This window comes from Hyla sarda, chromosome 5 (genome assembly GCF_029499605.1).
Source record: "Hyla sarda isolate aHylSar1 chromosome 5, aHylSar1.hap1, whole genome shotgun sequence".
Classification (NCBI taxonomy): Eukaryota; Metazoa; Chordata; class Amphibia; order Anura; family Hylidae; genus Hyla; species Hyla sarda.
The window spans coordinates 9,903,226-9,927,173 of NC_079193.1; the positions used below are offsets into that span (position 1 = coordinate 9,903,226).

General features: G+C 45.7%; 1 protein-coding gene across 1 annotated transcript in view; it reads right to left on the reverse strand.

Moving 5' to 3' along the window:
• Positions 1 to 23,948, reverse strand: part of MINDY4 (MINDY lysine 48 deubiquitinase 4) — a 113,510-nt gene that overhangs the window by 35,053 nt on the left and 54,509 nt on the right. The window contains exons 11-12 of the mRNA XM_056519427.1: positions 17,971 to 18,034; positions 9,336 to 9,497 (exon numbers count right to left, since the gene is read on the reverse strand). Of these exons, the coding sequence (XP_056375402.1) occupies positions 9,336 to 9,497; positions 17,971 to 18,034 (226 nt within the window). The remainder of the gene's footprint in view (positions 1 to 9,335; positions 9,498 to 17,970; positions 18,035 to 23,948) is intronic.

Consider the following 23,948-nt stretch of genomic DNA (forward strand, 5'->3'; position numbering starts at 1 on the left):
AAGTTCGCTCATCTCTAGTTACAATGACCCAGGAAAGGCAGGAACACAACCCAGATTGCAGTGGTCTCCAAACTGTGGACCTCCAGCTGTTGCAAAACTACAACTCCCAGCATCCCCGGACAGCCAATGGCTGTCCGGGCATGCTGGGAGTTGTAGTTTTGAAAAAGCTGGAGGCACCCCGGTTGGTAAAAGGGGTATTCCAGGAAAAAAACTTTTTTAAATATCAACTGGCTCTAGAAAGTTAAACAGATTTGTAAATTACTTCTATTAAAAAAAATCGTAATCCTTCCAGTAGTTATCAGCTGCTGAAGTTGAGTTGTTCTTTTCTGTCTGGCAACAGTGCTCTCTGCTGACATTTCTGCTTGTCTCGGGAACTGCACAGAGTAGAAGAGGTTTGCTATGGGGGATTTGCTTCTACTCTGGACAGTTCCCGAGACACGTGTCATCAGAGAGCACTTAGACAGAAAAGAACAACTCAACTTCAGCAGCTCATAAGTACTGAAAGGATTAAGATTTGCTTAATAGAAGTAATTTACAAATCTGTTTAACTTTCTGGAGCCAGTTGATATATATATATATATATATATATATATATATATATATATATATATATATATAGAAAATTATTCCTGGATAACCCCTTTAACACTGGCCTTTTGATTAGCAAGAAGATGAAGATTGAGAGGGAGGATCAGACTACACAAAAGGCTGCAGTGTAGTCTGTAACCATGGAGATACATAACGGTCGATAATGGTCCATCATAAAACAGCAGATGGGTCAGAGCTGCTAGAGAACATATATCGAGACCAGTGTTTTTTCCAAACTGTGTGTTTCCAGCTGTTGCAAAACCACAACTCCCTTTTGCTGTCCGGGCATGCTGGGATATGTAGTTTTTCAGCAGCTGGAAATGCGTTTGTTTGGGAAACACTGCTCTTGGTGATTATACAGTCATGGCCGTAAATGTTGTCCCCCCTGAAATTTTTCTAGAAAATGAAGTATTTCTCACAGGAAAGGATTGCAGTAACACATGTTTTGCTATACACATGTTTGTTCCCTTTGTGTGTATTGGAACTAAACCAAAAAAGGAGGAAAAAAAGCAAATTGGACATAATGTCACCAAACTCCAAAAATGGTCTGGACAAAATTATTGGCACCCTTCCAAAATTGTGGAAAAATAAGATTGTTTCCAGCATGTGATGCTTCTTTATACTCACCTGGGGCAAGTAACAGGTGAGGGCAATATAAAAATCACACCTGAAAGCAGATAAAAAGGAGAGAAGTTCACTTAGTCTTTGCATTGTGTGTCTGTGTGTGCCACACTAAGCATGGACAACAGAAAGAGGAGAAGAGAACTGTCTGAGGACTTGAGAAACAAAATTGTGGAAAAATATCAACAATCTCAAGGTTACAAGTCCATCTCCAGAGATCTAGATTTGTCTTTGTCCACAGTGCGAAACATTATCAAGAAGTTTACAACCCATGGCACTGTAGATAATCTCCCTGGGCGTGGACGGAAGAGAAACATTTATGAAAGGTGTCAACGCAGGATAGTCCGGATGGTGGATAAGCAGCCCCAAACAAGTTCCAAAGCTATTCAAGCCGTCCTGCAGGCTCAGGGAGCATCAGTGTAAGCGTAAGAGTCAAACGGTGACTGCGGTCGGCTCAGTTTTGAACCGGACCTAAAACTGTAGTATACTACGGTTTTAGGTCCGGTCCAAAACCGCATACGGGTCAAAACTGAGCCGACTGCAGTCACAGTTTGACTCCGGTCGGATCATTAAAGTAAATAGAGTCATGGGCTGATCCGGCCGGGGTACGGGAGCGCCTGGTTTGCCCCTCCCCCCGCTGAATCCGGCACCCGTATGTACAAAACGTGGTGTGAATGCAGCCTTACTGCAATCCTTTTCTGTGAGAAATACTTCATTTTCTGGAAAAATTTCAGGGGTGCCAACATTTACGGCCATGACTGTATTGCAACATAGAAGAGTCAAGTGAGCTGTTCTTTAGTGCTACTTTAGGTCTCCCTTAGATACACAGGTACATCTGTATCTAAAACCAGATATGTCCAGGCATGCTGGGAGTTGTAGTTTTTCAACATCTGGAGGTCCACTGTTTGAAGACCACTGCCCTAACTGGTTAAAACTCTAACTGGGTTAGGTAGTAAAATCTACAAAATCCCATTCAAGTCAATCCCATTGCTGGCCTTAGGGGTGTGCAACCTGTGTGACGCTCTTCAGAAGGGAACAGGATACCGCGCTGTACAGATTAAAAAATGTGGATATATCCGAGCAGCAGCTTTATTGTACCAATCATGAAAGGTGTTTTATTTCGCATGCGCAGCTTCTTCAGGCGTATCTCTTCAGAAGGGGGCGCCACTATTGGCCTGAGAATCCCCAGCTTGAGTCTGCCTCGAATCTTGGTATTACATGCATAGCGGTATTATTTAAACATTGTAGTCTTTGTAATGGTATTACTTGAGTCTTTATGGTGGTATTATTTTAACTGGTGGTATCATTTTTCCAGTCTGTCCACAGTGCTCTCTGCTGACACCTCTGTCTATGTCAGGAACTGTCCAGAACAGGAGCAAATCCCCATAGAAAACCTCTCCTGCTCTAGACAGTTCCTGACATGGACAGAGGTGTCAGCAGAGAGCACTGTGGTCAGTCTGATAAGAAATGCACTAGTGGAGCAATGGTCGGCACTTATCTGAAAAGTGGTGGTGCACGAGGAAAAAAGTACTGTAATGTAATAACGGAGGTCCCAGCACTCACCGATGCAAGCAAATGGTATTTATTGTATATCCTAGTCACAGGACGCGTTTCGGCACTTAGCCTTCCTCTGCTGGACAGCAGAGGAAGGCTAAGTGCCGAAACGCGTCCTGTGACTAGGATATACAATAAATACCATTTGCTTGCATCGGTGAGTGCTGGGACCTCCGTTATTACATGATAAGAAATGCACAACTTCCTGTGGAGCATACAGCAGCTGATAAGTACTGCAAGGATTAAGATTTTTATATAGAAGTAATTTACAAATCTGTATAACTTCCTGGCGCCAATTGATTTAAAAACATTTGTTTTCCTCTGGAGTACCCCTTTAGATACTGTACAGTGATATTACTGGAGTACTTTATGGCAGTATTATTTTGACACTGTATGGTGGTATTTTTTAAGTCTGGTACAATGCTTATATTTAAGCAGTAAACACTGGCACTATTTTAACAGTGTATGGTGGTATTGCTTCAGCATTGTATGAAGGTATTATTTTAACACTGCATGGAGGTATTTTTAGAGCAATGGGCTGACTTTTCATTGGGGTACAAACTCTATTTTACGGATAATTTGCACCTAAATGGAAGGGGGTCTGCTGTGCTGGGGGAGAGAATCCTGGAAGGGGTGGCTGAGTATTTAAACTAGGTGAGTGGGGGGAGGATAATAAAGCAAAGAAAGCAGACAGTGGGATGGATAGGTTAGAGAGGGGTCAGGACATAATGGCGGGTGGAGAGGAGTCCTGTGGGGGGAGGTTAAGAGCAGTGGATAAGGAGATCCATGGGTTACAAACCAGCCGTAAAAATAAATGCAGCCCGAAAAATTGTAATCCCAATAATTCAAATAATTCCATTAGCCCCAATAACTACAATAACTACAATAAGCCCCATTAACTCAAAAAATACCATTAGCCCCAATAACTTAAATAATAACCTTAGACCAAATAACGCAAAAAATCCCATTAGTCCCAATAACTTAAATAATAACCTTAGACCCAATAACTCAAAAAATCCCATTAGCCGCAATAACTTAAATAGTACAATTAGCCCTTATAACTCAAATAATAACATTAACCCCAATAACTCTGAAAATCCCATTAGCACCAATAACTTAAATAATAACGTTAGACCCAAAGAAAGCAAAACTAATCCTAAATATTTTTTTAGATATATAAATGCAAAAAAAACAAGGACAGAGCATGTAGGACCCCTTAATAATGATAATGGGGAGGTTGTCACGAGCGATCAAGAGAAGGCGGAGCTACTGAATGGGTTCTTTAGTTCTGTATACACTATGGAAGAAGGAGCTGACATTGGCCAGGTCAGTGCTGGTAACACATCATGTACAGGTCAGTGCTGGTAACACATCATGTACAGGTCAGTGCTGGTAACACATCATGTACAGGTCAGTGCTGGTAACACATCATGTACAGGTCAGTGCTGGTAACACATCATGTAATGTACTGAACTGGCTTAATGCAGAGATGGTACAAGGTAAGTTAAGTAAAGTAAATGTAAGCAAATCTCCAGGGCCGGATGGACTACACCCAAGAGTTCTTAGAGAGGTAAGTTCAGTAATATTTGTACCCTTGTTTATGATATTTAGAGATTCTCTGGTGTCTGGTATTGTGCTAAGGGACTGGCGCAAGGCTAATGTGGTACCAATCTTCAAGAAGGGCTCTAGGTCTTCGCCAGGCAATTATAGACCGGTAAGTCTAACGTGCATTGTGGGTAAATTGTTTGAAGGACTTATAAGGGATTACATACAGGAATACATAGGGGATAATTGTATTATAAGTGATAGCCAGCATGGGTTTACTAAGGATAGAAGTTGTCAAACCAATCTAATTTGCTTTTATGAAGAGGTGAGTAGAAGCCTTGACAGAGGAATGGCTGTGTATATAGAGGGGGGCTGTGTATATAGAGGGGGGGGGGGGCTCTGTATATAGAGGAATGGCTGTGGATATAGAGGGGGGCTGTGGATATAGAGGGGGGCTGTGTATATAGAGGAATGGCTGTGTATATAGAGGGGGGCTGTGTATATAGAGGGGGGCTGTGGATATAGAGGGGGGCTGTGGATATAGAGGGGGGCTGTGGATATAGAGGGGGGGCTGTGGATATAGAGGGGGGCTGTGTATATAGAGGGGGGCTGTGTATATAGAGGGGGCTGTGGATATAGAGGGGGGCTCTGTATACAGAGGGGGGCTGTGTATATAGAGGGGGGCTGTGTATATAGAGGAATGGCTGTGGATATAGTGTTTCTGGATTTTGCTAAAGCATTTGATACTGTCCCTCATAGACGTCTGACAGGTAAGTTAAGGTCTTTGGGTTTGGAAACTTTAGTTTGTAACTGGATTGAACACTGGCTCATGGATCGTACCCAGAGAGTGGTGGTCAATGATTCGTACTCTGATTGGTCCCCGGTTATTAGTGGTGACCCCAAGGTTCAGTACTGAGCCCGCTGTTGTTTAATTTATTTATCAATGATATAGAGGATGGTAATAACAGCTCTGTATATAGAGGGGGCTGTGTATATAGAGGATGGTATAACAGCTCTGTATATAGAGGGGGGGGCTGTGTATATAGAGGGGGGCTGTGTATATAGAGGGGGGCTGTGTATATAGAGGAATGGCTGTGTATATAGAGGGGGGCTGTGTATATAGAGGGGGGCTCTATATATAGTGGGGGGCTGTGTATATTTAGAGGATGGTAATAACAGCTCTGTATATAGAGGGGGCTGTGTAAATATAGAGGATGGTAATAACAGCTCTGTATATAGAGGGGGCTGTGTAAATATAGAGGATGGTAATAACAGCTCTGTTTCTATCTTTGCAGATGACACCAAGCTTTGTAGCACGGTACAGTCTATAGAGGATGTGTATATAGAGGGGGGGGGGGCTGTGTATATAGAGGGGGGTGCAGTCTATAGAGGATGTGTATAGGTTACAAGATGACTTGGATAGACTAAGTGTTTGGGCATCCACTTGGCAAATGAGGTTCAATGTGGATAAATGTAAAGTTATGCATCTGGGTACTAATAACCTGCAGCGTCGTATGTCTTAGGGGGGCTGTGTATATAGAGGGGGGCTGTGTATATAGAGGGGGGCTGTGTATATAGAGGGGGGCTGTGTATATAGAGGGGGGGGGCTGTGTATATAGAGGGGGGGCTGTGTATACTAATAACCTGCAGCGTCGTATGTCTTAGGGGGGCTGTGTATATAGAGGGGGGCTGTGTATACTAATAACCTGAATGCATCGTATGTCTTAGGGGGGATTAAACTGGCAGAGTCACTGGTAGAGAAGGATCTGGGGGGACTTGTAGATCACAGACTACAGAATAGCATGCAATGTCAGGCTGCTGCTTCCAAAGCCGGCAGGATATTGTCATGTATAAAAAGAGGCATGGACTCGAGGGGCAGGGACATAATACTCCCCCTTTATAAAGCATTGGTACGGCCTCACCTGGAATATGCTGTTCAGTTTTGGGCACCTGTCCATAAAAGGGACACTGTGGAGCTGGAGAGGGTGCAGAGACGCGCGACTAAACTAATATGGGGCCTGGAACATCTTAGCTATGAGGAGCGATTAAAGGAGTTACAATTGTTTAGTCTTGAGAAGAGACGTTTAAGGGGGGATATGATAAACGTATATAAGTATATAAATGGCCCATACAAAAAATATGGAGAAAAACTGTTCCAGGTTAAACCCCCCCAAAGGACGAGGGGGCACTCCCTCCGTCTGGAGAAGAAAAAGTTTAGTCTAAAGGGGCGACACGCCTTCTTTACCGTGAGGACTGTGAATTTATGGAACGGTCTACCTCAGGAACTGGTCAAAGCAGGAAAAATTAACAGCTTTAAAACAGGGTTAGATACATTCCTGGAACAAAATAACATTAATGCTTATGCAGAATTATAAAACTATATCCCTTTCCCTTATCCCCTTACACCCTTCACTTCAATCCCCTGGTTGGACTTGATGGACATATGTCTCTTTTCAACCGTACTAACTATGTAACTATGTATTATTTTAGAGCTGGTAGGGTGGTATAATTTAAAGGGGTACTCCGCTGCTCAGCGCTTTGAACAAACTGTTCCGAACGCTGGAGCCGGTGCCAGGAGCTCATGAAGTCATAGCCTCGCCCCTTGTGACATCACACCCCGCCCCCTCAATGCAAGTCTATGAGAGGGGGCGTGACAGCCGTCACGCCCCCTCCCACAGACTTGCATTGAGGGGGTGGGGCGTGACGTCATGAGGGGGGCGGGGGATTTGACATCACGAGCTCCCGGTGCCGGTTCCAGCGTCCGGAACAGTTTGTTCAAAGCGCTGAGCAGCGGAGTACCCTTTTAAATACTGTTTGTTTTTTTCTCTATCATTACTTAGGCACAGTATAAAATATTTTTGTGGTGTATGTTGGAGGCACCACTGTTTAGATTTAGGAAAACTGTATGGTACGGTTATTTTTACACTGTATGTGAGGAAGGTAACACCAACAAAAGTCACTTCATCAGCACGATCCAATGGAAGGCCGGTGCCGGAAATAATAGAGCAGTCTCAGCCAACCCTAAGCTTCACGAGGCTGAGGTGTCGCTACAATGTAACTCACATCTCAGCCTAATATCGTGGCGCATGATTGGTCGGCTTGGGGAACGCTCTTGCTCCGCTTCTCGTCTGTATTATCTGAGTACACTGGATCGGGGCAGAGCGGGCTTCATTCTGCAGCGCTGCGGTATTATTTACACTGTGAGAGTCTTATTATAATTCAGTGAACTAGTGTGACCCCAATAAACAGCTTTCACAGTCCAATGAGCAAATGTTTCTCTTCCTCCCACAACCGTGTTTGTGTAGCGCGGCCATCGGATAATGGCAAATTGTTCTCCGGGTCCAGGAAAGGTCTCGCTCCTGATCTGTTCAGTTTTACTCGCATTATAATCATCAGGGAGCAGAGGGAAGAATGTCGGGAATGTCGACCTGACTGTACAAGTATGTTAGGAAGCCTCCCGCATGTCAATACAGTAATTGTGCCTTCCTATAAGAACCATGAGCGGAGTCCTATCCCGCACCGACAGGACACCCCATAAAGGTCCCGCTCCAACCCCAACACGGACTCCATAGTGTACAGGGGAATGTATCTGCTTTTTTCATCTATATTTGTCGCATGAATAGTCGCAGCCCCGGTGCGACATTGCATTTAGAACGTTTAAATGGACGTTGTCAGATACATAAACTTTTGATAAGTTGTAAAGCATGTATAACCAATTGGTTTTGCAATTGCTTTTTATTAGAACATTTTCAGCATTTCATACTTAAAACCAGTCAAACAACTGCCCCCCCAGCCTGCTTGGACACATACCAGTCCTGCTGTGTCCATGAGTCATCACCTATGTCGTGGACACACTTCCTTGATTGACAGCTGTGAGTGCAGGGCTCAGAGCTGGAGGAATAATCCTCCCACTGTCATCTTGTGTCCCGCTATTGTCAGTGAGGACAAGCTGGGAGTTGTAGTTTTGCTAATGCTAGGGGAGATGTGAGCAGACAGCATACTGAGGGAGGGGGCGGAGACCTGCACAGTGAGGCCACGCCCCCTCCCTCTGAGAGGAATTCAGACTAGTGAGCTAAATTAAAAGTGTAATAAAAAATGTATCATGTGCGACTTTTTGTGAAATGTCACACAAAAGTAGTACAAATGTCGCACAGGCCAGATTTAGAAGTTATCACAGGGCAGGGTTGACCTGAAACGGCTCTATGCGACAATTGTATTAAAGGGGTACTCCACCCCTAGACATCTTATCTCCTATGATCGCGGGGTTCCCGCCGCTGGGATCTTTAAGCAGCACCAGGTGTTCATTTAGAATGCTGGGTGCGGGCGGCGTGATGTCACGACCACACCCCTTGTGATGTTATGCCACGCCCCCTCAATGCAAGTTTATGGGAGGGGGCGTGACGTCTGTCACGTCCCCTGCCAAAGACTTGCATTGAGGGGGCGTGGCGTGACGGCACAAGGGGCGTAGCTGTGATGTCACAATCACGGCTGCCCGCTCCAAGTGTTCGGAACAAAATGCACCCTGGTTGGGAAACGTTGCTATATAGTAAGGGATTTGCATGTAAACAACCAAATTGCACGACGATATTAATAGTTAAAAGGGGTACTCCGCCCACAGACATCTTATCCCCTATCCAAAGGATAGGGGATAAGATGTCTAATCGCGGGGGTCTTACCTCTGGGACGCCCCGCGATCTCTGTGCAGCACAGGTGCCGCACCGGGGATTCTAAACAGTATGTTTAGAACGCTGGGTTTCCACGGCCTCCTCCATTCATGTCTATTGGAGTGGGCATGACAGCCTAGTGGCCAAAATAAAAACTGCAAGATTTCAGGATTACCTTAAAATATAAATGGGAAAATGGGGAAAAAAACACAAAAAAATTCTTTAAAAAAAAAAAAAAAATTTTTAACTTGGAATAAACAAGTCATTAAATAATAAAGTCATAAGGTGGTGATAGATAGGACCAATTTTAACCCCACGGGCACCAGTGTATTCTTACACAGACAATCATTGGCTGACACTTACTTGACACACGTTGTAATGTTCAAACAGGGACAGGAATCCGATGTCGCTGCGGCAGGAGATCCCTTTCAGAACCGTTATGTTCCCATTCCCGGAGTCCAGCTCCATCACGTCATTGAAAACGTTAGACACGGCTCTGCCGCCCAGTATGAGATTCACCAGTTCCTGTGAGTTACAATGAGACATTCAGTTAGCGATATTTGGCGCAGACTGTCACCGGGGTGTCCCCACATATGGAGATCTATAAATTCTGATACATATCATCTCCGCAGACGAGGAGGCAGACTGGTGATGGTTTCATTTTAGAAGCAAACAACTATATTCCGAGTGTATATATATCAGCTATTGGGATCCCGGACGAGCCCCCAAACTGTTGTGGTAATAATTGGTCATTTTATGGTCCATGAGCTTCCAATTTAAAAGTACCTGTCGTTAACAAAAACTTTTGATATAATGTAGATAATACTATCAGATGTTAATTTGTAATATACATTGGTTAAATTTTCTTTATATTTTGGGTGAAAAAATGCTGAACAGCTATTGCCTGCATGTCTCGGTGTGCAGAGCCCAGCTTGTCCTCTGTGTACAGCGCCCCGCTTGTCCTCGGTATACAGAGCCCTGCTTGTCCTCAGTGTACAGAGCCCCGCTTGTCCTCAGTGTACAGAGCCCCGCTTGTATTCAGTGTACAGAGCCCCGCTTGTCCTCAGTGTACAGAGCCCCGCTTGTCCTCGGTGTACAGAGCCCCGCTTGTATTCAGTGTACAGAGCCCCGCTTGTATTCAGTGTACAGAGCCCCGCTTGTCCTCAGTGTACAGAGCCCCGCTTGTATTCAGTGTACAGAGCCCCACTTGTATTCAGTGTACAGAGCCCCGCTTGTCCTCAGTGTACAGAGCCCTGCTTGTCCTCAGTGTACAGAGCCTCGCTTGTATTCAGTGTACAGAGCCCCGCTTGTATTCAGTGTACAGAGCCCCGTTTGTCCTCAGTGTACAGAGCCCCGCTTGTATTCAGTGTACAGAGCCCTGCTTGTATTCAGTGTACAGAGCCCTGCATGTATTCAGTGTACAGAATAGTGATCCCTATAGTGATCCCTCAACTTACAATGGCCTCAACATGCAATAGTTTCAACATATAATGATCTTTTCTGGACCATTGTAAGTTGAAACCAGACTCAATATACAATGATAGTCCAGATCTGTGAAATGTGTCAATGGCTGGAAGAACCGACCCAATCAGAATGGGCATTCACTGGTAAAACACCTGTATTACTGAAGTGCATGTACTGACTGGTGTCTGGTAGCGCCCCCTACAGTACAGGTAGGTATTACATATTCTGTACTCTACCTGTATTACTAAAGTGTATACACTGACTGGTGTCTGGTAGCGCCCCCTACAGTACAGGAAGGTATTACATGTTCTGTACACTTTACCTGTACCAGGGTTAGCTGCTCCTTTGGACACCAGGTGAGGGCGGCTCCATGTTACTTTTTTAGGACATTGCGTGCACTTTACAGGACTAGACAGTGACCACAGCTCCCAGCAGCCCTTTCTTACTTTTATATGTAAGGATTTGCTTTATCTATATTTATCTACTTCTATTTCTTTAATCCTCACTTTTTCCTATTTTTGGATGACATTTTGGGGCTTCAGAACCAATTACCAGGTTTCCATAGAGTTATGGTCTCCACATACATGTTGCCAAACTACAACTCCTAGCATGCCCGGACAGCCAACGGCTGTCCGGGCATGCTGGGAGTTGTAGTTTTGCAACAGCTGGAGGACCACAATTTAGAGACCACTATTATATACCATATATTATACACATACATCTAATATATTCCAAATTGCTATATCAATATATACGGTTTGGGGTTAACCCTAAAAATGTGTGCATCCAGTCTTATGTACATGCTGATCCGTAATAGAAATAAATACAGACCCCCACCCCTTCCTCTGTATGATTTAATCTTGCACCATGACAGTCTTGTGATCGTCGTTCTCCTCGGGGCGGAGGCCATGATGTGCGGCTCTTTATTTTGATAGAATTGTTACTCTGTTCCACGATGGAGTGACGGCATGGCTCGGTATGGCGGCCTCGTGCATGTACCTTATCAGACCCAGACAGCCATTACAAATGCAATTTTATCAAGCACCCCCCCCCCCGGCTTTCTGTGGCAGACATTGCGCTGCTAGTATGCGCTGTTACAGTATGGTTTCTACATCGCAGCAACTAGTGACTCCATTAAAGGGGCACTCCACTGGAAAACATTTTTCTTTTAAATCAACCAGTGCCAGAAAGTTAAAACAGATTTGTAATTTACTTCTATTTAAAAATCTTAATCCTTCCAGTACTTATCAGCTGCTGTGTACTCCACAGGAAGTTGTGTAGTTCTTTCCAGTCTGACCACAGTGCTCTCTGCTAACACCTCTGTCCATCTCAGGAACTGTCCAGAGCAGGAGAGGTTTGCTATGGGGATTTGTCCCTACTTAAGACAATACTGAGAGTACTGTGGTAAGGCAGAAAGAAAATTCAAAAAGAAAAGAACTTTCTGTGGAGCATACAGCAGCTGATAAGTATTGGAAGGATTAAGATTTTTTTTTAAATAGAAGTAATTTACATATCGGTTTAACTTTCTGGCACCAGTTTTCGAGTGGGGTACCCCTTTAATTTTGAGACACCTACAGACTTAATTTTCTAAATTTTTATGGATTTTTTTATTTATTTATTTTGAACACACAGATACCCTCCTTTCCCCTTGTAGGCCCTGATGGGTTAAAATAGTCCTCTTCCCCAATACAGATATTAACTAGTGAGTGTGTTTGTCATGTGACAACCAGGCTCCTCCCATGAGGGGTGGGGGGAACGGGTGTGTCAGTCTTGAGGACAGTGTTTCCCCAACTAAAGTGCCTCCAGCTGTTGCAAAACTACAACTCCCAGGATGTCTGGATAGCCTTTGGCTGTCCGGACATGCTGGGAGTTGTAGTTTTACAAAATCTATCTACAATAAAGCAAATTTGTTTAAGGCTAAATAACATGAACATATGAAGTAAACATCCACAGTGCAGGGAGAAAAACGTAAGTGAACATCTGGTTCTGGTTATAGTTATAGTTCTGCAACAGCTGGAGGCACCCTGGTTGGAAAACATTGCCTTAGGAGACTCCTCTTTTTCCAGGTGTGCAAAGTCATGTGACAACTAAGCTCCACCCATGAAGAGCCAAGCTATGGATAAGGGCACCTGGAAATGATGCACTATGCGCTGTATACTGAAATGAAGAATGATGTGGTATGAAAACTTCACACAGCTGCACGTCCTCCGCCCTGATAAAAGGGGTGAAGGGGTTAATCTCACATGCGTATGTCGACCCTAGAGAAACATAGCAGCCAAGTCAGACAAGCGTGCAGGGAAACGAGCGTCCTGCCAAAGCCCGGGCTTCTTTTGTTAGGACAGGGTGGACTGAGGAGGTTTCACAATTGTCCGATGATAATTTAAATGACATATGTAGATTTATTATCACTGCCAAACCACAGGGAGGGGTGGAACTGATATAGTGCTGCATACTATACAGTTATGGCCGTAAATGTTGGCACCTCTGAAATTTTTCTAGAAAACGAAGTATTCCTCACAGGAAAGGATTGCAGTAACACAGGTTTTGCTATACACATGTTTATTCCCTTTGTGTGTATTGGAACTAAACCAAAAAAGGAGGAAAAAGAGCAAATTGGACATAATGTTACCAAACTCCAAATATGGTCTGGACAAAATTATTGGCCCCTTAACTTAATATTTGGTTGCACACCCTTTGGAAAAAATAAGTGAAATCAGTGTCTTCCTATAACCATCAATAAGCTTCTTACACCTCTCAGCCGGAATGTTGGACCACTCTTCCTATAACCATCAATAAGCTACTTACACCTCTCAGCCGGAATGTTGGACCACTCTTCCTATAACCATCAATAAGCTTCTTACACCTCTCAGCCGGAATGTTGGACCACTCTTCCTTTACAAACTGCTCCAGGTCTCTTATTGGACGGCGCCTTTTCCCAACAGTAATTATAAGATCTCTCCACAGGTGATCAATGGGAATTAGATCTGGACTCATTGCTGACACTTCAGAACTCTCCAGCGCTTTGTTGTCATCTATTTCTGGGGCTTTTTGACGTATGTTTGGGGTCATTGTCCTGCTGGAAGACCCAAGATCTCAGATGTAAACCCAGCTTTCTGACACTGGGCTGTACAGTGCGACCCAAAATCCATTGGTAATCCTCAGATTTCATGATGTCTTGTACACATTCAAGGCCCCCAGTGCCAGAGGCAGCAAAACAACCCAAAACATCACTGACCTCCCCCATATGTCACTGTAGGTACTGTGCTCTTTTCTTTGTAGGCCTCATTCTGTTTTCGGTAAACAGTAGAATAATGGGCTTTACCAAAAAGCTCTATCTTGGTCTCATCTGTCCACAAGACGTTTTCCCAGAAGGATTTTGGTTACTCAAGTTTATTTTGGCAAAATGTAGTCTTGGTTTTTTATGTCTCTGTGTCAGCAGTGGGGTCCTCCTGGGTCTCCTCCATAGTGGGGTCCTCCTGGGTCTCCTCTCCATAGTGGGGTCCTCCTGGGTCTCCTCCATAGTGGGGTCCTCCTGGGTCTCCTCTCCATAGTGGGGTCCTCCTGGGTCTCCTCTCCATAGTGGGGTCCTCCTGGGTCTCCTCTCCATAGTGGGGTCCTCCTGGGTCTCCTCTCCATACTGGGGTCCTCCTGGGTCTCCTCTCCATACTGGGGTCCTCCTGGGTCTCCTCCATACTGGGGTCCTCCTGGGTCTCCTCCATACTGGGGTCCTCCTGGGTCTCCTCCATACTGGGGTCCTCCTGGGTCTCCTCCATACTGGGGTCCTCCTGGGTCTCCTCCATAGTGGGGTCCTCCTGGGTCTCCTCCATAGTGGGGTCCTCCTGGGTCTCCTCCATAGTGGGGTCCTCCTGGGTCTCCTCCATAGTGGGGTCCTCCTGGGTCTCCTCCATAGTGGGGTCCTCCTGGGTCTCCTCCATAGTGGGGTCCTCCTGGGTCTCCTCCATAGTGGGGTCCTCCTGGGTCTCCTCCATAGTGGGGTCCTCCTGGGTCTCCTCCATAGCGTTTCATTTCATTTAAATGTCGTTGGATAGTTCGTGCTGACACTGATGCTCTCTGAGCCTGCAGGACAGCTTGAATATCTTTGGAACTTGTTTGGGGCTGCTTATCCACCATCTGGACTATCCTGCGTTGACACCTTTCATAAATTTTTCTCTTCCGTCCTCGCCCAGGGAGATTATCTACAGTCTCATGGGTTGAAAACTTCTTGATAATGTTGCGCACTGTGGACAAAGACAAATCTAGATCTCTGGAGATGGACTTGTAACCTTGAGATTGTTGATAGTTTTCTACAATTTTGGTTCCCAAGTCCTCAGACAGTTCTCTTCTCCTCTTTCTGTTGTCCATGCTTAGTGTGGCACACACAGACACACGATGCAAAGACTAAGTGAACTTCTCTCCTTTTTATCTGCTTTCAGGTGTGATTTTTATATTGCCCACACCTGTTACTTGCCCCAGGTGAGTATAAAGGAGCATCACATGCTTGAAACAATCTTATTTATCCACAATTTTGAAAGGGGCCAATAATTTTGTCCAGACCATTTTTGGAGTTTGGTGACATTATGTCCAATTTGCTTTTTTTCCTCCTTTTTTGGTTTAGTTCTAATACACACAAAGGGAATAAACATGTGTATAGCAAAACCTGTGTTACTGCAATCCTTTCCTGTGGGAAATAATTCATTTTCTGGAAAAATTTCAGGGGGGACAACATTTACGGCCATTATTGTAGCTCTGCTCAATCCTGTATTGTCATTAGAATGAGACATTTACACAATGTTCATCACAAACTTTCATTGATATAAATAATAGAAAAAGTGCAGAGCCATAGATTATAGCCTAATAAACTATGGTATAATACGCTAATAGTGCAGAGGAAAAGCAGACCATGTATGATATGGTACTGTTATTATACAGGCTGCAGTAGGTCACCCCGCAGACAGTGTATGATATGGTACTGTTATTATACAGGCTGCAGTAGGTCACCCCGCAGACAGTGTATGATATGGTACTGTTATTATACAGGCTGCAGTAGGTCACCCCACAGACCATGTATGATATGGTACTGTTATTATACAGGCTGCAGTAGGTCACCCCGCAGACAGTGTATGATATGGTACTGTTATTATACAGGCTGCAGTAGGTCACCCTCGCAGACAGTGTATGATATGTTACTGTTATTATACAGGCTGCAGTAGGTCCCCCCGCAGACAGTGTATGATATGGTACTGTTATTATACAGGCTGCAGTAGGTCACCCCCGCAGACAGTGTATGATATGGTACTGTTATTATACAGGCTGCAGTAGGTCACCCTCGCAGACAGTGTATGATATGGTACTGTTATTATACAGGCTGCAGTAGGTCACCCCGCAGACAGTGTATGATATGGTACTGTTATTATACAGGCTGCAGTAGGTCCCCCCGCAGATCATGTATGATATGGTACTGTTATTATACAGGCTGCAGTAGGTCACCCCGCAGACAGTGTATGATATGGTACTGTTATTATACAGGCTGCAGTAGGTCACCCCCGCAGACCATGTATGATATGGTACTGTTATTATACAGGCTGCAGTAGGTCAACCCGCAGACCATGTATGATATGGTACTGTTATTATACAGGCTGCAGTAGGTCACCCCACAGACCATGTATGATATGGTACTGTTATTATACAGGCTGCAGTAGGTCACCCCGCAGACCATGTATGATATGGTACTGTTATTATACAGGCTGCAGTAGGTCACCCCGCAGACAGTGTATGATATGGTACTGTTATTATACAGGCTGCAGTAGGTCACCTCGCAGACCATGTATGATATGGTACTGTTATTATACAGGCTGCAGTAGGTCACCCCGCAGATCATGTATGATATGGTACTGTTATTATACAGGCTGCAGTAGGTCACCCCGCAGACCATGTATGATATGGTACTGTTATTATACAGGCTGCAGTAGGTCACCCCGCAGACCATGTATGATATGGTACTGTTATTATACAGGCTGCAGTAGGTCACCCCGCAGACAGTGTATGATATGGTACTGTTATTATACAGGCTGCAGTAGGTCACCTCGCAGACCATGTATGATATGGTACTGTTATTATACAGGCTGCAGTAGGTCACCCCGCAGACCATGTATGATATGTTACTGTTATTATACAGGCTGCAGTAGGTCACCCTCGCAGACAGTGTATGATATGTTACTGTTATTATACAGGCTGCAGTAGGTCACCCTCGCAGACCATGTATGATATGGTACTGTTATTATACAGGCTGCAGTAGGTCACCTCGCAGACCATGTATGATATGGTACTGTTATTATACAGGCTGCAGTAGGTCACCCCGCAGACAGTGTATGATATGGTACTGTTATTATACAGGCTGCAGTAGGTCACCCCGCAGACCATGTATGATATGGTACTGTTATTATACAGGCTGCAGTAGGTCACCCCGCAGACAGTGTATGATATGGTACTGTTATTATACAGGCTGCAGTAGGTCACCCCGCAGACCATGTATGATATGGTACTGTTATTATACAGGCTGCAGTAGGTCACCCCGCAGACAGTGTATGATATGGCACTGTTATTATACAGGCTGCAGTAGGTCACCCCACAGACCATGTATGATATGGTACTGTTATTATACAGACTGCAGTAGGTCACCCCGCAGACAGTGTATGATATGGTACTGTTATTATACAGGCTGCAGTAGGTCACCTCGCAGACCATGTATGATATGGTACTGTTATTATACAGGCTGCAGTAGGTCACCCCGCAGACCATGTATGATATGTTACTGTTATTATACAGGCTGCAGTAGGTCACCCCCGCAGACAGTGTATGATATGGTACTGTTATTATACAGGCTGCAGTAGGTCACCTCGCAGACCATGTATGATATGGTACTGTTATTATACAGGCTGCAGTAGGTCACCCCGCAGACAGTGTATGATATGGTACTGTTATTATACAGGCTGCAGTAGGTCACACCCGCAGACCATGTATGATATGGCACTGTTATTATACAGGCTGCAGTAGGTCACCCCACAGACCATGTATGATATGGTACTGTTATTATACAGGCTGCAGTAGGTCACCCCGCAGATCATGTATGATATGGCACTGTTATTATACAGGCTGCAGTAGGTCACCCTCGCAGACCATGTATGATATGGTACTGTTATTATACAGGCTGCAGTAGGTCACCCCACAGACCATGTATGATATGGTACTGTTATTATACAGGCTGCAGTAGGTCACCCCCGCAGACCATGTATGATATGGTACTGTTATTATACAGGCTGCAGTAGGTCACCCCACAGACCATGTATGATATGGTACTGTTATTATACAGGCTGCAGTAGGTCACCCCCGCAGACAGTGTATGATATGGTACTGCTATTATACAGGCTGCAGTAGGTCACCCCGCAGAGCACTGAAGCCTTATTCCTTCTGACGCCTTATTCCTTCTGGGCTCGGCTGGCGAGTGTTATAAGGGGGCAGCTTCTTAGTCACTGACCTGGGTACAGTAGGCGTGGGCACCAATAAGACAGTTCGTTGGGACGTCAAAATCCTTCTGAACCCTGAGGGAAATGGAAAGAGAAATCAGGGAGACAATCCAGTGATCAGGAAGCAGTAGATGCTGAAAAATAAAACATGCTGCAGTCCACAGGATAAAAAAAAAAGTATGGAAATCAGTAAAATAATGCAGTGATGCCCTAGTGCTGCACAGAAGATCAGTGAGATGCTGCAGTGTACAGGACGGGAAACAAAGAGATGCTGCATGCACAAGATGGGAAACAAAGAGATGCTGCAGTGCACAGGATAGGCTACAAAGAGATGCTGCAGTGCACAGGATAGAAAACAAAGAGATGCTGCAGTGCACAGGATAGGCTACAAAGAGATGCTGCAGTGCACAGGACGGGAAACAAAGAGATGCTGCATGCACAGGACGGGAAACAAAGATGCTGCAGTGCACAGGACGGAAAACAAAGAGATGCTGCAGCACACAGGACTGGAAACAAAGAGATGCTGCAGTGCACAGGATGGAAATCAGAGATATGCAGCAATGTACAGGATGGGAACCAGAGAGAAACTTCAGCTCACAGGATGGGAATCAGAGAGAAGCTGCAGCATGCTGGATGGAAATCAGAGAGATGCTGCAGTGCACAGGATGGAAATCAGAGAGAAGCTGCAGTGCACAGGATGGAAACCAGAGAGAAGCTGTAGCGCACAGGATGGAAACCAGAGAGAAGCTGTAGCGCACAGGACGGAAACCAGAGAGAAGCTGTAGCGCACAGGACGGAAACCAGAGAGAAGCTGTAGCGCACAGGACGGAAACCAGAGAGAAGCTGCAGTGGGAGAAGAAGGCTAATATGCCTATAAGAGCCGGCAAAGCTGGGTTACCACCTCTTCCACAACCAATATGGCCACTGTTTGAATCCCTTACTGGGAAAGTAGAGTGATAGCAACTGAGAAGCAGCAGAGGAGAGTCCAGGCTTCTACCCACTGGTGATGTTTGGTCATTGACAGAAGCCTCGGGCCCAGTGTACGCGCTTACATGTCCCTGACCCCGTCCTCCCCATCAATGGCCGCATTCTCCTCACCTCGTATGGCGGTACTGTCTGCCACCGAACAATCGTTTCCCCTTTAAGATAAATCAGACCTGTCAGAAAGATTTACTCTCTGCCTGAGGATCGGGCTCGTGACAATAGGAGGATGTTCTAATGACATGTTTAGCTGTAAACAACGTGGGAATGGGGCGCGGGCAGCTGCGTATTAGATCAGCGGCTGATAGAGGAAGCTGCAATCAGGAGAGTCCGGGAGTTTACACAGACAGCGCCCGAGACCCCCGCTATGAGGTTATGGTGGACCCCCCCGCTCTGATGTTACGGTGGACCCCCCCCCGCTCTGATGTTATGGTGGACCCCCCCCCCCGCTCTGATGCTATGGTGGGCCCCCCCGCTCTGATGCTATGGTGGGCCCCCCCGCTCTGATGTTATGGTGGACTCCCCCCGCTCTGCTGTTATGGTGGACCCCCCCGCTCTGATGTTATGGTGGACCCCCCCGCTATGAGGTTATGGTGAACCCCCCCCCGCTCTGATGTTATGGTGGACCCCCCCGCTCTGATGTTATGGTGGATTCCCCCCGCTCTGATGTTATGGTGGACCCCCCCGCTCTGCTGTTATGGTGGACCCCCTCGCTATGAGGTCATGGTGAACCCCCCCCCCGCTCTGATGTTATGGTGGGCCCCCCCGCTCTGATGTTATGGTGGGCCCCCCCGCTCTGATGTTATGGTGGGCCCCCCCGCTCTGATGTTATGGTGGGCCCCCCCCGCTCTGATGTTATGGTGGACCCCCCCCCCGCTTTGATGTTATGGTGGACCTGCCCCTTCCCCCCCCCCCCCCCCCCCTTTACAACAGTTACAACATTTTTTTATTGCACTGTATTTATTATGGTGGAAAAAAACATTGTCTCCCAAAAACTTAGCATGCTGCATATTGTCACACATTGTACCGACTTCTGTATAATACAGAGTGTATACCATCAGAGGAGCTCAGTCTCCAGACCTTATCTCTATCCTCTCTTGACAGCTTAGTCTCCAGACCTTATCTCTATCCTCTCCTGAAAGCTCAGTCTCCAAGCCCCTCTCTCTCCTCTCCTGACAGCTTAATCTCCAGCCCCTCTCTTTCTCTTCTGACAGCTCAGTCTCCAGCCCTCTTTCTCACCCCTCCTGACAGCTCAGTCTCCAGCCCCCCTCTCTCCTCTACTGACAGCTCAGTCTCCTGCCCCTCTCTCTCCTCTACTGACAGCTCAGTCTCCAGCCCCCCTCTCTCCTCTACTGACAGCTCAGTCTCCAGCCCCTCTCTCTCCTCTACTGACAGCTCAGTCTCCAGCCCCTTTCTCTCCTCTCCTGACAGCTTAGTCTCCAGCCCCTCTCTTTCTCTTCTGACAGCTCAGTCTCCAGCCCTTATCTCTCTTCTCTCCTGATGGCTCAGTCTCCAGCCCCTCTCCTCTCCTGATGGCTCAGTCTCCAGCCCCTCTCTCTCCTCTCCTGATGGCTCAGTGCGATACATTATTGCACATTACTATGTACATCACATAACTGCAGGAGCCAAATTACTGACTGAACTATGGACGCAACAAGATCACTGTGTACAAGAAGTGGTGGAGGACCCCAGTAATCACTGTGTACAAAAAGTGGTGGAGGACCCCAGTAATCACTGTGTACAAGAAGTAGTGGAGGACCCCAGTAATCACTGTGTACAAGAAGTGGTGGAGGACCCCAGTAATCACTGTGTACAAAAAGTGGTGGAGGACCCCAGTAATCACTGTGTACAAGAAGTGGTGGAGGTCCCCAATAATCACTGTGTACAAGAAGTAGTGGAGGACCCCAGTAATCACTGTGTACAAGAAGTGGTGGAGGACCCCAGTAATCACTGTGTACAAAAAGTGGTGGAGGACCCCAGTAATCACTGTGTACAAGAAGTGGTGGAGGACCCCAATAATCACTGTGTACAAGAAGTAGTGGAGGACCCCAGTAATCACTGTGTACAAGAAGTGGTGGAGGACCCCAGTAATCACTGTGTACAAGAAATGGTGGAGGACCCCAGTAATCACTGTGTACAAAAAGTGGTGGAGGACCCCAATAATCACTGTGTACAAGAAGTAGTGGAGGACCCCAGTAATCACTGTGTACAAGAAGTGGTGGAGGACCCCAGTATTCACTGTGTACAAGAAGTGGTGGAGGACCCCAGTAATCACTGTGTACAAGAAGTAGTGGAGGACCCCAGTAATCACTGTGTACAAGAAGTGGTGGAGGACCCCAGTAATCACTGTGTACAAGAAATGGTGGAGGACCCCAGTAATCACTGTGTACAAAAAGTGGTGGAGGACCCCAATAATCACTGTGTACAAGAAGTAGTGGAGGACCCCAGTAATCACTGTGTACAAGAAATGGTGGAGGACCCCAGTAATCACTGTGTACAAAAAGTGGTGGAGGACCCCAATAATCACTGTGTACAAGAAGTAGTGGAAGACCCCAGTAATCACTGTGTACAAGAAGTGGTGGAGGACCCCAGTATTCACTGTGTACAAGAAGTGGTGGAGGACCCCAGTAATCACTGTGTACAAAAAGTGCTGGAGGACCCCAGTAATCACTGTGTACAAGAAGTGGTGGAGGACCCCAGTGATCACTATGTACAAGAAGTAGTGGAGGACCCCAGTAATCACTGTGTACAAGAAGTGGTGGAGGACCCCAGTAATCACTGTGTACAAGAAGTGGTGGAGGACCCCAGTAATCACTGTGTACAAGAAGTGGTGGAGGACCCCAGTAATCCCTGTGTACAAGAAGTAGTAGAGGACCCCAGTAATCCCTGTGTACAAGAAGTGGTGGAGGACCCCAGTAATCCCTGTGTACAAGAAGTGGTGGAGGACCACAGTAATCCCTGTGGACAAGAAGTGGGGGACCCCAGTAATCCCTGTGTACAAGAAGTGGTGGAGGACCCCAGTAATCACTGTGTACAAGAAGTGGTGGAGGACCCCAGTAATCACTGTGTACAAGAAGTAGTGGAGGACCCCAGTAATCACTGTGTACAAGAAGTGGTGGAGGACCCCAGTAATCACTGTGTACAAGAAGTGGTGGAGGACCCCAGTAATCACTGTGTACAAGAAATGGAGGACCCCAGTGATTACTGCGTACAAGAAGTAGTGGAGGACCCCAGTAATCACTGTGTACAAGAAATGGAGGACCCCAGTGATTACTGCGTACAAGAAGTGGAGGAGGACCCCAGTAATCACTGCGTACAAGAAGTAGTGGAGGACCCCAGTAATCACTGTGTACAAGAAGTGGTGGAGGACCCCAGTGATTACTGCGTACAAGAAGTGGAGGACCCCAGTAATCACTGTGTACAAGAAGTGGAGGACCCCAGTAATCATTGTGTATAAGAAGTGGAGGACCCCAGTGATTACTGGTGCCTAAGCAGAACCAAGATTGCCTCCAGTATGCAAGAAGTGGAAGAGGATCTCTGTAACCCCCAGTGCAGGAACTGGACATGCCAGGAGAATGTTTGGGATGCTGCCCATAGTGCATTCTTATTACAATGTTTCCCAACCAGGGTGCCTCCAGCTGTTGCAAAACTACAACTCCCAGCATGCCCGGACAGCCAAAGGCTGTCCGGGCATGCTGTGAGTCGTAGTCTTGACACAGCTGGAGGCTCCCTGGTTGGGAAACACTGACTTATTACTTAGAAACACACTGGGTGTAAATGGGATGGATTAAAGTTTTTATTTATGCATTTTGAAATTTAAAGTGGTACTTTTATTTATTTTTTATTTATTTTTATATCAACTGGTGCCAGAAAGTTATACAGATTTGTAAATTACTTCTATTAAAAAAAATAAAAAATAAAAATCTTAATCTTTCCAGTACTTAGCGGCTGAATACTACAGAGGAAGTTCTTTTCTTTTTGGATTTTTTTTCTGTCTGACCACAGTGCTCTCTGCTGACACCTCTGTCCATGTCAGGAACTGTCCAGAGCAGGAGAGGTTTCAAAAAGAAAAGAACTTCCTCTATAGTATTCAGCCACTAATAAGTACTGGAAGGATTAAGATTTTTTAATAGAAGTAATTTACAAATCTGTTTAAAGGGGTACTCCGGTGAAAAACTTTAAACAGATTTGTAAATTACTTCTATTAAAAAAAATCTTAATCCTTCCTGTACTTATTAGCTGGTGAATACTACGGCGGAAATTCTTTTCTTTTTTTTTTAAACACAGAGCTCTCTGCTGACATCATGAGCACAGTGCTCTCTGCTGACATCTCTGTCCATTTTAGGAACTGTCCAGAACAGCATATGTTTGCTATGGGGATTTCCTTTTACTCTGGGCAGTTCCTAAAATGGACAGAGATGTCAGCAGAGAGCACTGTGCTCATGATGTCAGCAGAGAGCTCCGTGTTCCAAACGGAAAACAATTTCCACTGTAGTATTCAGCCACTAATAAGTACAGGAAGGATTAAGATTTTTTAATAGAAGTAATTTACAAATCTGTTAAACTTTTTGGCACCAGTTGATTTAAAAAAAATAAAAAATGTTTTCTACCGGAGTACCCCTTTAAGCTGAAAACATCTTTACTTGAATGGATGCTATGTTTGGCCCAGAATGAGAGCAGAGATCGGCTAAGACTGAGCGCTTTGTATATTCAGCCCAAGGCTTGTGATGTGCGGAGGGTGAGGACGATTTATCTCTTCATGTTATTCTGACAGAACATTAATAATGCACGGACCTGGTGCCAGGATAGAGTCACGGGAAAGGCTGCTGCCACCTCATACCAGTCATCTAAACTCCGACAGGCGAGGATCCAGGGGCGCTCCCCCATAGGAGCAGTAATGGAGAAAGCCACGCCGGGAAATTATGGAACGTAAAGGGTTAAAACGGTTATTACAAAATGAAAAGTGATGCCCGGAATTAATAATGATATTACCACCTGGCACAGAGGC